The sequence below is a fragment of the Lagopus leucura genome, unplaced genomic scaffold, assembly GCF_019238085.1.
Source record: "Lagopus leucura isolate 7727_CA_CO unplaced genomic scaffold, USGS_WTPT01 Super-Scaffold_100045, whole genome shotgun sequence".
In the NCBI taxonomy this organism is placed as follows: domain Eukaryota; kingdom Metazoa; phylum Chordata; class Aves; order Galliformes; family Phasianidae; genus Lagopus; species Lagopus leucura.
This window is the reverse complement of record NW_024962292.1, coordinates 2,027,541-2,039,582: the sequence shown is the minus strand read 5'-3', so window position 1 is coordinate 2,039,582 and position 12,042 is coordinate 2,027,541. Positions and strand designations below refer to the sequence as shown.

General features: G+C 51.4%; 1 protein-coding gene across 3 annotated transcripts in view; it reads right to left on the bottom strand.

Moving 5' to 3' along the window:
* Window positions 1-12,042, bottom strand: part of LAMA5 (laminin subunit alpha 5) — a 78,930-nt gene that overhangs the window by 13,537 nt on the left and 53,351 nt on the right. For 2 of the 3 annotated variants that reach the window (XM_042884828.1, XM_042884830.1), the window contains exons 24-45: window positions 10,764-10,906; window positions 10,556-10,662; window positions 9,742-9,895; window positions 8,891-9,051; window positions 8,235-8,343; window positions 7,691-7,788; window positions 6,971-7,172; window positions 6,512-6,638; window positions 6,166-6,305; window positions 5,406-5,521; window positions 4,942-5,153; window positions 4,511-4,715; window positions 4,154-4,298; window positions 3,488-3,628; window positions 2,957-3,118; window positions 2,735-2,836; window positions 2,568-2,651; window positions 2,016-2,246; window positions 1,368-1,481; window positions 963-1,090; window positions 700-780; window positions 67-281 (exon numbers count right to left, since the gene is read on the bottom strand). In XM_042884828.1, the coding sequence (XP_042740762.1) occupies window positions 67-281; window positions 700-780; window positions 963-1,090; window positions 1,368-1,481; window positions 2,016-2,246; window positions 2,568-2,651; window positions 2,735-2,836; window positions 2,957-3,118; window positions 3,488-3,628; window positions 4,154-4,298; window positions 4,511-4,715; window positions 4,942-5,153; window positions 5,406-5,521; window positions 6,166-6,305; window positions 6,512-6,638; window positions 6,971-7,172; window positions 7,691-7,788; window positions 8,235-8,343; window positions 8,891-9,051; window positions 9,742-9,895; window positions 10,556-10,662; window positions 10,764-10,906 (3,177 nt within the window). The remainder of the gene's footprint in view (window positions 1-66; window positions 282-699; window positions 781-962; window positions 1,091-1,367; window positions 1,482-2,015; window positions 2,247-2,567; window positions 2,652-2,734; window positions 2,837-2,956; window positions 3,119-3,487; window positions 3,629-4,153; window positions 4,299-4,510; window positions 4,716-4,941; window positions 5,154-5,405; window positions 5,522-6,165; window positions 6,306-6,511; window positions 6,639-6,970; window positions 7,173-7,690; window positions 7,789-8,234; window positions 8,344-8,890; window positions 9,052-9,741; window positions 9,896-10,555; window positions 10,663-10,763; window positions 10,907-12,042) is intronic. The other variant, XM_042884829.1, reaches the window with a different exon arrangement.

Sequence of the window (12,042 nt, the reverse complement as noted above, 5' to 3'; positions counted from 1 at the left end):
AACTCTTGACATGTTCCCGGTCAGTCTGTCCTTATTCCCCCAATGCTTGCTGCTGGTCCCACTCACGTGTGCAGTTCTTGGCTGCCACTGCATCCCCATAGAAGCCAGGGGCGCAGACCTCGCACCGCGCACCGGCTGTGTGATGCATGCAACCCGTGCAGGTGCCTGTTAGGGAGTCACAGCTGCTGAACAGCATGTTGGGATCCGTGTTCCCGCTGCAGTCGCAGGGCTGGCATGAGCTGCCAATCACCAGGGGATTGCCGTAGTATCCTGGGGCACACCTGGAAAAACACAGCGAGTTAAAACACAGCCAGGGCTCTGGGGGATCCCAGAGCTGCACCACTCCTGTGTCTTGAGCAATTGCAGCACTGAGGGCATCCAAGAGGACTGTAATTGATACAACACTCTGAGATTTCAAAGCACTTTGTGTTTGGCACTGTGATACCCCAGAAAGATGCCTTTATCATAGACTGCAAGTCAAGGCAAAGCATGGCTAAGCAATGCAACCACACTAACAAAATAAATCAGCAGTGGAGACAGCAATGGAGTATGTGCATCTGAAAGGGACTGAAAGAGATCCTGCTCGAGCAGAGCACACTCAAGGTAAAGCCAGCTATTTCCTAGGCAGTCTCTATGAGGACATCTCTTCTGCCACAGCAGTGGCCATGGCCCAAGAAACAGAGGTGCCATCCTCCTTACCGCTCGCAGTTGGGTCCAGCATAGCCAGGCTTGCAGAGGCACTGTGTGCTGGAGCCCTTGTGCACACAACCAATGGCAAAACTGAAACGAGAAGGGGTGAATGGGAAAGTGCAGCTATCACCTGAGGTGGTGCCAAGGCACTGACCTCATGGTGTGGGCTGGTAGGGAGCAGGTGTGGGTCCAGGGATAAGGCTGGCACTGGAACATCCCCAGGGCCAAACCAGTGCCCTGATGTGGGGACAATCCCATTCTAGGGTGCTCACTTGTTGGAGGCAACGGAAAGAGGACACGGACATCCGACACACTGCAGGCTCCCGTCAGCATTGTGGCTGCCCACATAGCCATCCTTGCACTGCTCACAGTGATCTCCCTCTGTGTTGTGCTGGCAGTTCTGCAAGGACAAGTCATGCTGCAAGCTCAGCTCCGCCAGCAGGAAATACCCCCACCAGGTATCTGGATGCTGCACTCCCTTTTCTTTCCCAGAACTATCTTCCACCTGACCCTGAGTGGGGAACACCCCCAAAATCTCACATGCAGCTAAAGCTCTAATTCAAGCATGATCCCACTGGCACAGTTCGCATGTGAAGAGCTTTCTAAATCCCAAACTACAGATTCCAAACTCCAGCTTTCCAGCTCCAAAAGGCCATGCTGTCTCACTGTTTACTTACAAGGCATATCCCAGATCCTGGCAGGCACTGGTCTGAGTGGCCATTGCAATGACATGGGATGCATTTCCCCAAAAATAACCCCTTGGTGTCCCTGTAGTAACCTGGAGCGCATTCCTGAGGAGAGAGCACAAGGAGATGTGAAAAACATTCAGGCAAAGCAAACAGACCCATTTAATTTCCATGACAGAATTCCCACTGGGCTGTATTGAAGGAGAAGAGATTAAAAGCAACAAGGAAGATCTTCTATTCCTCATTGGTAAGAGATAACTGGCCAGGCAGAGGATCTCCTCCAAGGTACTGCACGAACTTGATTTAGGTCTTCAACAAATTTTCCTAGCATGTCCCTACCAAGAGGCCACATGCAGCCGCACACATCCCCCAGGTGTGCTGTGCTTTGGCAGGAGGAAAGCTGTGAGCAGGTCAGTGTGGGGGAATTTGGGAGATGCTGTTCCTTCTTCAGGCACAGCCTAATCTGTAATCAAAGCTAAAACCCTCAGGGGTTGGCCTGGAAGCAGACTGTGCAGCACCACTGCTCTGCACAGAGATCCAAACCCCACAGACTGCCACCTGCACCAAGCACGAGGGGTGTCTGTCTGCAGCTGTTCAACCACTCTCTGCCTAGAATAGTGCAAGCTCCTTTGCCCCTACCTGACAGGAGTCACCCAGGTAGTTAGCTGGGCAAAGGCACAACTCCACGTTGCTGGCAGGGACACCTGTAGCTGCATCCGTTGCAATCTCCAGGACCACACGACGCAGGGACACAGAGGAGGAGAGCTGGGAGAAGAGTGCCCGGATCTGCAGCTGCTCCAGGTTTGCCAGCACCATCATGAGCTCCTCTCTCGATACAGGGTTGTGTGTCTCCGTGTGCCTGAAGTTACTCTGCAGGGAAAAGAACTGACATTACTGACAAGAAGAACAAACCCTTATTTTATGGCATCCAGTCCAACCTTCGGCTCCCTTTTCACAGGTAAAGTAGTTCTTGGATTTTCACAGCCAGTTCTGCTGCAAAAGACATCATCAAAAATCACAGAATTTCCCAAGGTGGAAGGGACCCATAAAGATCATCAAATCCAACTCCTGGCTCCACACAGGACCATCCAAAAAACACTGAGCTCAAAGCAACGCTCTCTTCTGCCTACAAGCTAGTCATTTCCTTTTGGTAGCATCTGAGCACTTGGTACATACTGTGTGCTAACTCACCTCCACCAACTGCAGCCGGCCTTCATGTACCTCCCCCGGGGAAGGGTAGGAGCCTTCCAGAAACATGATGCTCATCTGATTTCCCTGAGAAAAGCAAGGAAGGCATTGGTCATCACCTCATCCTGCACATGTTAGCAGGAGGCACTGGTGAATTGCTCGGGCTGCACCTTCAGGATCACATCTGGACGGGACTCCATGGGAATGAAGACATCACCCCTCCGTGGGTCAGAGTGAAGCTCGTAGCGCAGGTGGCCACCATAGGAGGAAACCTAAGGAAGAGCCAAGTTGCATCAGCTGCTACCTGCAACCTGAGTCAGAGCTGTCCATGCCCCACAGAGTGGGGTCAGGGATGTGCAACACTGCTGGTCCAGCTGCCACTGCGCTCTTACCCGGTCCCCAAGGTAGGAGCTGGGTGCAACCCAGTAGAGCTCCTGATAGGCATCCAGGAGGTTCCTGAGATCAGCACGGAGGAGCTGCTCCCGCAGGCTCAGGGCTGTTGGCACCTCCTGGCGATCACTGCTCATCAAGAGCCAGCCATTCATGTCGATGAACTGTAGGGGAAGATCAAGCATACGTGTTTCTCCCCTTGTGCCCTGGAGGAGCTACGGAAGGCATTTGGATGCTGATGCTTAGAAGAACAATTCTCAGTTTGGCTGAAAAGATGCCAACAGGGTCACAACCTCACACACATCCTGATGAAGCCATTGGAAAACTGAGCACTCTTGCCTGACATAATCCCCAAATGCCATCCATGACTTTCTACCCTATGAGACTCCAGAGACCAGGAAAAGGGTCTGAAAATGGGAGATGGGCATAGCAGGACAAGGATAACACTCCTCACACCTTCTCTTCTACCAGGGTAAGACAAGTGTACAATGAAGACCCAAGACAGCAGCTCAGCTGTCCTGCTGGTCCCTCACCTCAGCTCGGTACTTCACAGCACTGCGGCAGCGATTGGTGGCACCAAAGCAGAAACACTTGGTGCACCCCTTGGGGTTGCTGGCATCCAAAGAAAACGTCCCCAGGCGGCACTGGTCACACCTCGGGCCTTCCACATTTTCCTGGAAGATATGCAAAGCTCAATATTGTCAGAGGCTCCTTGCTGGGTCTTAGCAGAGAGCAGAGATGGCTCTAGGAGTGATCAAGCCCAACAAGGCTCATCACTGTGACACTGAAAGACAATTAAGCAGTTCCCAAACAAGTTTGCCACCACACCACACAGCAAACATTGAATTCTCTTGAACTAAGCACTTCAAGCCCTGCAAAGCAGCAGGAGAAGGCAGCTGAACAGCAGTTTGAGTTACTCTGCTCACACAGGAGCAGGAGCGAGTGGGCTGACAGCTTCACCTGCATCATTCTCTGACAACAGGGCTCAGAGTTCAGGCTGCCTGACTGCCCACGGACAGCCTGGTGAGGGAGTCCTGGCAGCCAGGAAAGATGGGAAGAAGCCCGTCAGGGTGTTCTGAATCGCACAACCCAGCAGGAATCAAACACCCGCAGCCCCAGGGCTAAACCAGCTGTACAGCCAGAGCAAGGAGACTTGAACCAAGCATAAATGCATCACATGAAGGCACTGGAGGACTGACCTTGCAGTGACACTGCCCTGTCACTGGGTCGCACACGCTTGCTTCAGTGCCATCAGGATGGCAGTCACACCGCCGACAGCTGGGGTAGTGGTAGTAGCCAGGGGCACAGAGGTCACACCGTCGCCCAATTATATTGGGCTTGCACCTGGGCAGGATGCAAAAGATGCAACATTAGAAACCTATGCTTTATGCTGCTGTATTTGCAAAGCTTCATCCATGCTGGGAAGCACACGGTGCTGAGAAAGAATTCTCTATCCTGCATGTTTCCTCCCTGCACCCTTCTAGTGTTTCCAATCACCCCAGCAGCATTCAGAGATACTGCCAGCTGCGCCCTGCACAGGGACAGGGCTTCCTCACTTGCACTGCCCGCTGTCCACATCGCAGCCAAGCTCTGTCAGCTCCTGCACTCCAGGCTGAGAGCAATTGCAGTCCTCACAGCCGACGAGGGGATGGCAACCAAAGGTCTGGGGCTCACAGACAACACATTCTGGCTTCAGGGTGTGAGGAGGGCAGATGCACTGCCCCGTCACCTCATCGCAGAGACGTGTCCCACAGTCACAGGCTGCAAGAGACAAAAAGGAGGTGTGTTTGGAAAAGCAAGAGCCACGCAGCCCAAGGAACGCACAGGCCAACGGAGGCAGAGCTCAGCAGCTCTGCAGAGAGCTGGGCTGCTTTCCTGAAGCTGTTTCAAGGCTAGAAAATGCAACTATTTCCAACTCTGTCTTTGCCCCCAAAGGGGCCAAGTAGTCAGTGCTGCACAAAGCGGGGCAGGAGACAGGACAACTTACGCCTGCAGTTGGGGAAGCCCCAGTAGCCGGTGGCGCAGCGGGAGCACTCCCGCCCGATGACATTGGACTTGCAGGGACACTGCCCACCAAAGGGCTCGCACTGGCTGCCCCGCGCCCCCGCCTCGTGGCACTGGCAGGGCTGTGCCCCGTTGTTGTAGAAGAGGGACAGCGAGATGGCGGAGTCACGGCAAAACCTCGACGACGTGCTGGGACTGCAGAGGAAGGCAGGAGGAATCGTCATGCAGCCTCCCCACCACCCCAAAATCCAGCAGGATTTCTTATATAAACGTGTGCTAAATTGGTGGGATGGTGAGCACGCCCAAACCCCCTCAGGTTTGGTCACTACATAAGGAAGTATTAACAGAGACCTCCCCACAATCCCTATAAAGGGAACATGTTTTTGCTCCCTGAGGAGTCTGCAGCCCCCATCCAACACAGCACCCATCCAAAGCCAAGTGCCTCACTTGATGTAGAAGCTGTTAAAGCCGCAGCTGCTGATGAAGTCATAGGACTTGTCCAGGGGTTCCTCCTGCAGGTACTGAGAGCTGTAGCTGTCCTCTGGCACCACGAGGATGTAATCCTGCAAAGGACAAGATGGGTGAGCCAGGCTCTTTAGCTGAGCTGACGGATGCAATCCAAAAGGAGCTCACTCGAAAGTCCAATTACCCCTTTCATTTCTTATCAGCTCATCCCTCACGGGACATAATATAACACACAAAGGTGCCTGAGTACTGGAAAGAGCAGGGGCCGACTCTCTGGTATGATCTATCCATAAGGCTTCCTCTACACTAATGCTCCACATGAGGAGTGACTCAAATGCACTGGCAGAGTACCCTAAAAGGGGAGCACTGGCTGTGCTTCAACACAGAGCAGGCACCTGATGTTATCTTAAACTCCCAGACATGAAGACCTGTTCTGCCTTTCAGCTATTTACCCAGATTTTGGTCAGTGCAGCCCTGCTGCCCAAGGTTTCTGCCTTGCTTTGGTGTCAAAACCACACAGCAAAGGATAACTGTCACATACTGGTCCTGCTCTCAGTTTTACAACACTAATACTGAAGACTGCACCTTTCTAAGCTGGTTCAGAACTGAGTGATGATGGGAAATGTTCTTACGGTGACACAGCCACAGAAATCCCCAAGGAACCCAAAGACCAGCACTGCTGGAGCCGTGTGGCTGGAGCCTGGTCCAGCATGCCCCAGGAGCTGCCCAGAGAAATGCTCACCAGCCACAGCTGTTTGCCTTCTGGCACTCGAACAACCACCATCAGGTCATTGTCAGTAACATCCAGGACAATCTGGTCCTCAGCAACTACCAGGCTCCGGCACCCATAGCCATGTGGGCAGAAAGTAGCATTGGTCTGACCTGAAAAAAACAACAAATCTATTGGTCCCACATTTCCCTTGGAATCCTCATCACCCCGTTCTGGTTTCAAAGAGATGAGTCAGTCTTTCTTCACATTTGCAATCCTTGGAGAACCCACTATTAGCTTTTGGCATGGAAAACTTTCTGGGACTCCTCTTTGAGGGCTTCTGCCCAGCAGCTTTTCCCTGGAACCTTGCCCATCTCACCTTGCCAGATTCGCCCACCGTTGATCAACACTTCCACAGGGAAGGTGGGATGGTTGGGTTGGTAGTAGTGCAGAACAAAAGCGTAGCGCCCCAAGTTCTGAATCCGGTTGTTAAACACAACAGCAGCCTGGCCCCAAACACAAGAACAGAGTCAAAAAAAACCACATTGGTGATTTCTGCCCCAACTACCCAACTGTCTCATATCAGTCAGACTTTTGGTGAATCCACCTCCCAGCTCTCCACTCTTCCCCCTTAATGGCACCACCTGCAAAGCTGCTCCTGGAAGCCCAGAGAACCAAGCAGGGTAGAATGGAGGTAAGACAGAGGAGCCCATGGGATTTACAGCTTCAGGCACAAAGTTAAAGTCCTCGTTAAATTCCAGAACTACTCATTGCTGAATTGGTAAAGCTACAGAAGAAAGAAGGAAAAATCCAGCCCACCCTATGTTGATGCTGCTACCTGTGGTGGCTGCAAGAGGATGAGCTCTGTGGTGGAGTCCATTGCTGTGGGAGGCCGAGGTGCAGGCTCCAGTGGGACTCCAGCTGGAGCCACAAGGACAGCTTGAGCCAGGGGGACATCAGGGGCAAGAGGCAGAGCCAGGGCCCCCTCCAAAACAACTGACTGGGAAAGCTTGAGGAATCTTGAGGGAATGCAAGAGCTGCTGCAAAAGGAGACAGTGGGACGTAAAGAGAGGATTTGGGGATCCTGGCAGGAAAAGCACAACCTTGGCATGGCAGGTGATGAAGCATGACTGATGAGGGAGAGCTTCTTACTGGGATCTGCAGCTCTGTGACACACGCTTAGCAGTAAGGACAAAAACCTTGCAAAGGCTTATTTCTGTGCATATATTATACATACATGTCAAGAATTCAGCAAGTACCTCTTGCTGCATGCAAGCAAGGACAAGAAAGCAAGCTTATTCATGGTGACTGCTCAGTACCTGCCACAGGAGGCAGTGTGGAGCACAGGGACAGGGCCAGCCACCTGGCTTCCAGCCCTTATTCCAGCACCACCTGCTTAGTGGATGACAAGGTGCTTCACCTCAGCCTGCTATGCCACTGATTTCTTTTAGCTATGTCAAAAACATAAGAAGCTGCAAAGCTGAGGGAAATGGGGAAGCAACTCTTCTGAGTTACAGCCACATTCACACTAAAATCCTGAGGGTCTTCAGACTCTTACCTATTGGATGAGAACATGCCATGGACACTGATGCAATGCACCTTCGGCTCAACGAACTCCATGGTGAACTGCTCAGCAGGAACAAGGTGCACTTTGTGCTGCCACACACGAAAAGGAGACACCCAGTTACACTACAGCCTCTGGGAGCCTACAGCAGCTTCTGAGTCCACCATCAGAGCACCAAACATCCCCTCATCAGACTCTGGCTAACATACAGCAGACCACACCTATTTCCTGCCTCTTCTTCCCTGGTGTTTAGGAGCTCCACTTCTATCTCCATCTAAGCAACTATGAATGTCTCCAGGTAAAGTGGGAAGAAGTACTGTCATGTTGCTGCACAGCTCCTGCAAAGAGCAGCTTCCTGTCAGCATCTTCTCCCAAATCCAAGTCCTGTGATCTATTTCCAAACATGCTGCTGTACACTCTCTCCACCTCGGACTGCACATGACATAGATGGAGATCCAGCATCCAGCCCAACCAGAGCCAGGTACTGCTCCCACCTCCTTGCAATCTGTTAACAGCAACTTGTGAGAGGGAGCCTCACCAGGAAGAAGTCAGCCAGGTCAGCGATGAACCGAATCGTGGCCTCTGAAGTAAGTTCAAAAGTTGCCAATCTGCTCTGGGAATCCACAGCAACCCCTCGACAAAGGAAACTGTGAGACGAAAATAGATTTTGAGCAGGGTCATGACACATTTCTTGTCTTGCCAGCTATATGTCCCAGAGGCATTTAGACAAAATCCCTGTAAATCTTTTGATGCCTTTTCTGGCAGGTTTCCCAAGGACACCTCAGACATTTGTTTCCCACTGCACAGTTTGCAGCCTGAAGTCAGACACTTCTATAGTAAGGGGCATAGTTTGACCTTCACCACTGGCTCCAATAAATCTGCCTGTAGGCCATTCCCCAAACCAGGGCCCCTACCAATGTACCCAGTTGCAAATAGGAGCAATAGGCCACTTGGCAGAGGTATTACAGGACCCTGCTGGCATGATAATGTGCCAGGGATGCCACGCAGTTCCCAGGGTCAGCCAGTCAGTAAAATCCAGATCCAGTTAGAATCAGTTTGGACACATGCAGCTTAGATATACAACACTGCAGCATTGCTTTCCTTATGCCATAAGGCAGAAAAAGCTCATTCAAGGAAGTCTGCCCTGGCCAGGTCACAGGAAGACTGAACTTAGTATCTCAGAGCTCACCATACCTGTAGACACACGGGTAGAAGGTGAACGTGCCCTGCTGCATGGCTAAGTGCGGTGAGCTGATGGCAACACCCACCGGATGCAAAGCATTGGGGTTGGCATACTCCACCACCAACACGTACTTTCCAGGTTGGGCAATAGGCAGCGACAGCTGGACTTCCACCTGGAGAACAGAGACACAGCTGGAGGAGGGGGTCCTGTCCCACCTCCCATAGCAAGTACATGTGATGCCTGTGTTACAAACCCTCTGCAGCAAACACTGGAGTTTGCACCCCACTGCTGTTTGCGCCCCTCACGGGAAAAGACACACAATGGCATTTGTGGCATTCCAAGTGATTATGAATTAAAAGGTGTTCACAGCTCTGGTCCTCAAATCAATCCCCCCTTGTCCCTGTGCAGCAGTTGCTGCTGAGTGAATCAGGGCAGAACAAGCCATACTCAGAAGCACATGCTACTTGTTTGCTTGGGGTGATCTGTTCCAGCTTTACACCCTGAGGTTTGTGCCCGTGTCCAGCTGCCTGCAGAGTGTCTTCACCTCTGTTACCTGCATACTGTAGACTCTCAGAGAACACTCTAGGGGTACAAGCCAGGACTGCAGGGGACTGAGAGGATGCGACAGCCCTTACCACGTACCATGCAAGTACCATGCAACCTTTGTAAGTTGTTTGTATGCAAGACACTGCTTTTGGTCTTGAGCATCAGGGCATGCAAGCACAGCCCCAACACTGATGGAGCAACTGAGGTGCACTTGGGTGCAACATCCTTTTGATAACCTGCCCAAGTGTATGCAAAGCACCGGACAGTGCAGAGATGACTGCCACCATGCAAGAGATGAAGCAGAAGTGCTACTCACATCATTGCCACTGCACATTGCCATCCAGGGATGGGAAGGGGTGAGCTGCTCCATGGGACAGCCTCTGGGTAACCTGTTGTCCAGCCTGCACACCGCATCCACCCCTGCCACAGCAGGGAAGCCATCCAGAGACAGGTACTTATACAAGAGGCAACTAAAAGTATAAGAATTTGAAAAGAGCTTTTGTTATATAACAATTGTAAGAGCCAAGGACACACATGAAGACTGCCCTGCCCAAAGAAGCATCTCGAGTAATTGTGGTGCAAGACCATTTGTTACAGGACCAGCAAGAACAGTCAGAACAAAGAACTTCTCCCCTTTGAGTTGTGCTTTATGCTGAGGAGTGCTGCTATAGTGGAGAAGATAGGTGATGTCCAGAACCCACCCAGCCTCCCTACCTGCATGGACAGAGGGGTCCTGGGCAGCACAAGCAGATGCACTGAGATGCTCTAAGCACTGACCAGACTGCCCATTCTTTTTAAATAGTCCAGCAAACACTAACTTGTAGCCATTTTCCAGTGCTACTGACTGACATATACAACACTGGGAATGTATCCCAGCACAGGAAAGGGCTACGGTCTTACTGTGTTAGATCTCCAGGGCCTGTAAGAACACAGATTGACTGTGCCATGGATGAGGCGACCTGTGCATTGGACTTCTAGGCCAGTGCAGGCTCACCAGACTTTATGAACTATGGCAAGCACTCCACAAAACAATTTTACTGCATCCAGACTCTCATCAGATGTACACTATTTTTCTAAACTCCAGACCAAGAGCTGAGTCCCACATGGCACAAAAATACAGAGATTCTTACTTCTGGGTGGCTTGTTCTGGGGCTGGCTGGTACGTACACGGATCCGTGACCTTTAGCTGCAGTATTGGAGCTTCATAGTATGAGCTGGGTAGCAAGACCAGATAGTCCTAGGCAGAGAAAAAGGAGAGTGAGTTCCATGTAGGATACCTGTCCGTGTAGAGCTGCTGAAGCTCCTCGTGGTAGATGGAACACAGGGGCTGGTCCTTACCAGCAGCACACCCTCTGCTTCGACAATCAGAGACCAGGTGTTGGGGTTGAGTACGAAGGGCTCCCCAAAGCTGTTCTGGGGGACAGTGACAAAGGCTGGCTCTGTGCTGGGAGCAAAGACAATCTGCTTGCTCTGCTCTGTACCTGGAGTGGGAGGGACAAGAGGCTTTGAAGGCACTGGGGAGGGGATAGAAAGTCCGGGGCTGCAAATCAAAGGCTGCGCTCAGGAGAGCAGCTCTGTAGTGCAGCAGGGAGCCCTGGGCTGCTGCTCTCTTGGTGCTGCTGTAAGATGCCCCACAATCCCACATTGACCCCTAACAGAGACATCTGCTCTGAATCTACTTAGTAGCTTAACAGGAAAAAAAATATTAAAATCACTGTAATCCTTAATGCTAATCCACAGCTCTCACAGTGTGCTCTGCATACCTGGACTGCAAAGTGCAGAGTATTCCATGCCAAAGAGCGTTCTTCCTGCTAGAGAAGGAACTCATTTGTGAAGAATTTATTCTGAGACAGACACAAAGAATTGCCCAGATGCATTCTTCCTTAGGGATATTCTGATCCCAAGTCCACCGGCAAGTTAGCCGTCTTCTCGCAAACTCTCAGACTCCCAGTCTGTGCTCCCATCCTCCTTGTCTGCCATGGACTGAGATTTAGATAATGATTTTAACCTGCAGGAGTGCAGCTGAATAGCTCCTTGGCTCAGCTGACACATTCCTGTAACCATTCTATTCATTAACTTTGGACGAAAAAACAGCAGAGCACCTAGAAGCAGACCGCCTGCCCAGCAGTTTCAGGAGGGTTTTTAAGCACATGGTTAAGGGGGATTCACTGAATATGGAGCAGATGACATGAAGAAGTGGAGAATGCCACACGCTGACTGTCTTGGTATTGTACATGGACATCAAGGCAAATTGCAGAGGGTCAGAAACTAAAGCAAGGGCTTTTGCTGCTGCTGGGATGAGTCAGCCTCTCCTCATGTGTGCTAGAGCTGCAACAGCCTGGCTTCAGCTGGGGCCAAACTCTCACTTTCACAGATGGGAAGCAAAGGTGAGGATGTGAGGAATGAAGAGACTTCCCTGAATAGGTCATGGGGCAGATTTCTTGACGAGCTGAACTTTGCGAGGACTCCTTTGAGAGCTTACACAACTCAAACTCAGATGGGTTGTGGAGGTGGAGAGGGAAGAACTGGCCAGTAGACCATATGCTTGGAAAAGGCTTCCCTTTTCACAAGCCACATCTTGCTCATCTTCTTCAAGCAGAGAGATTAAATGGTCAAA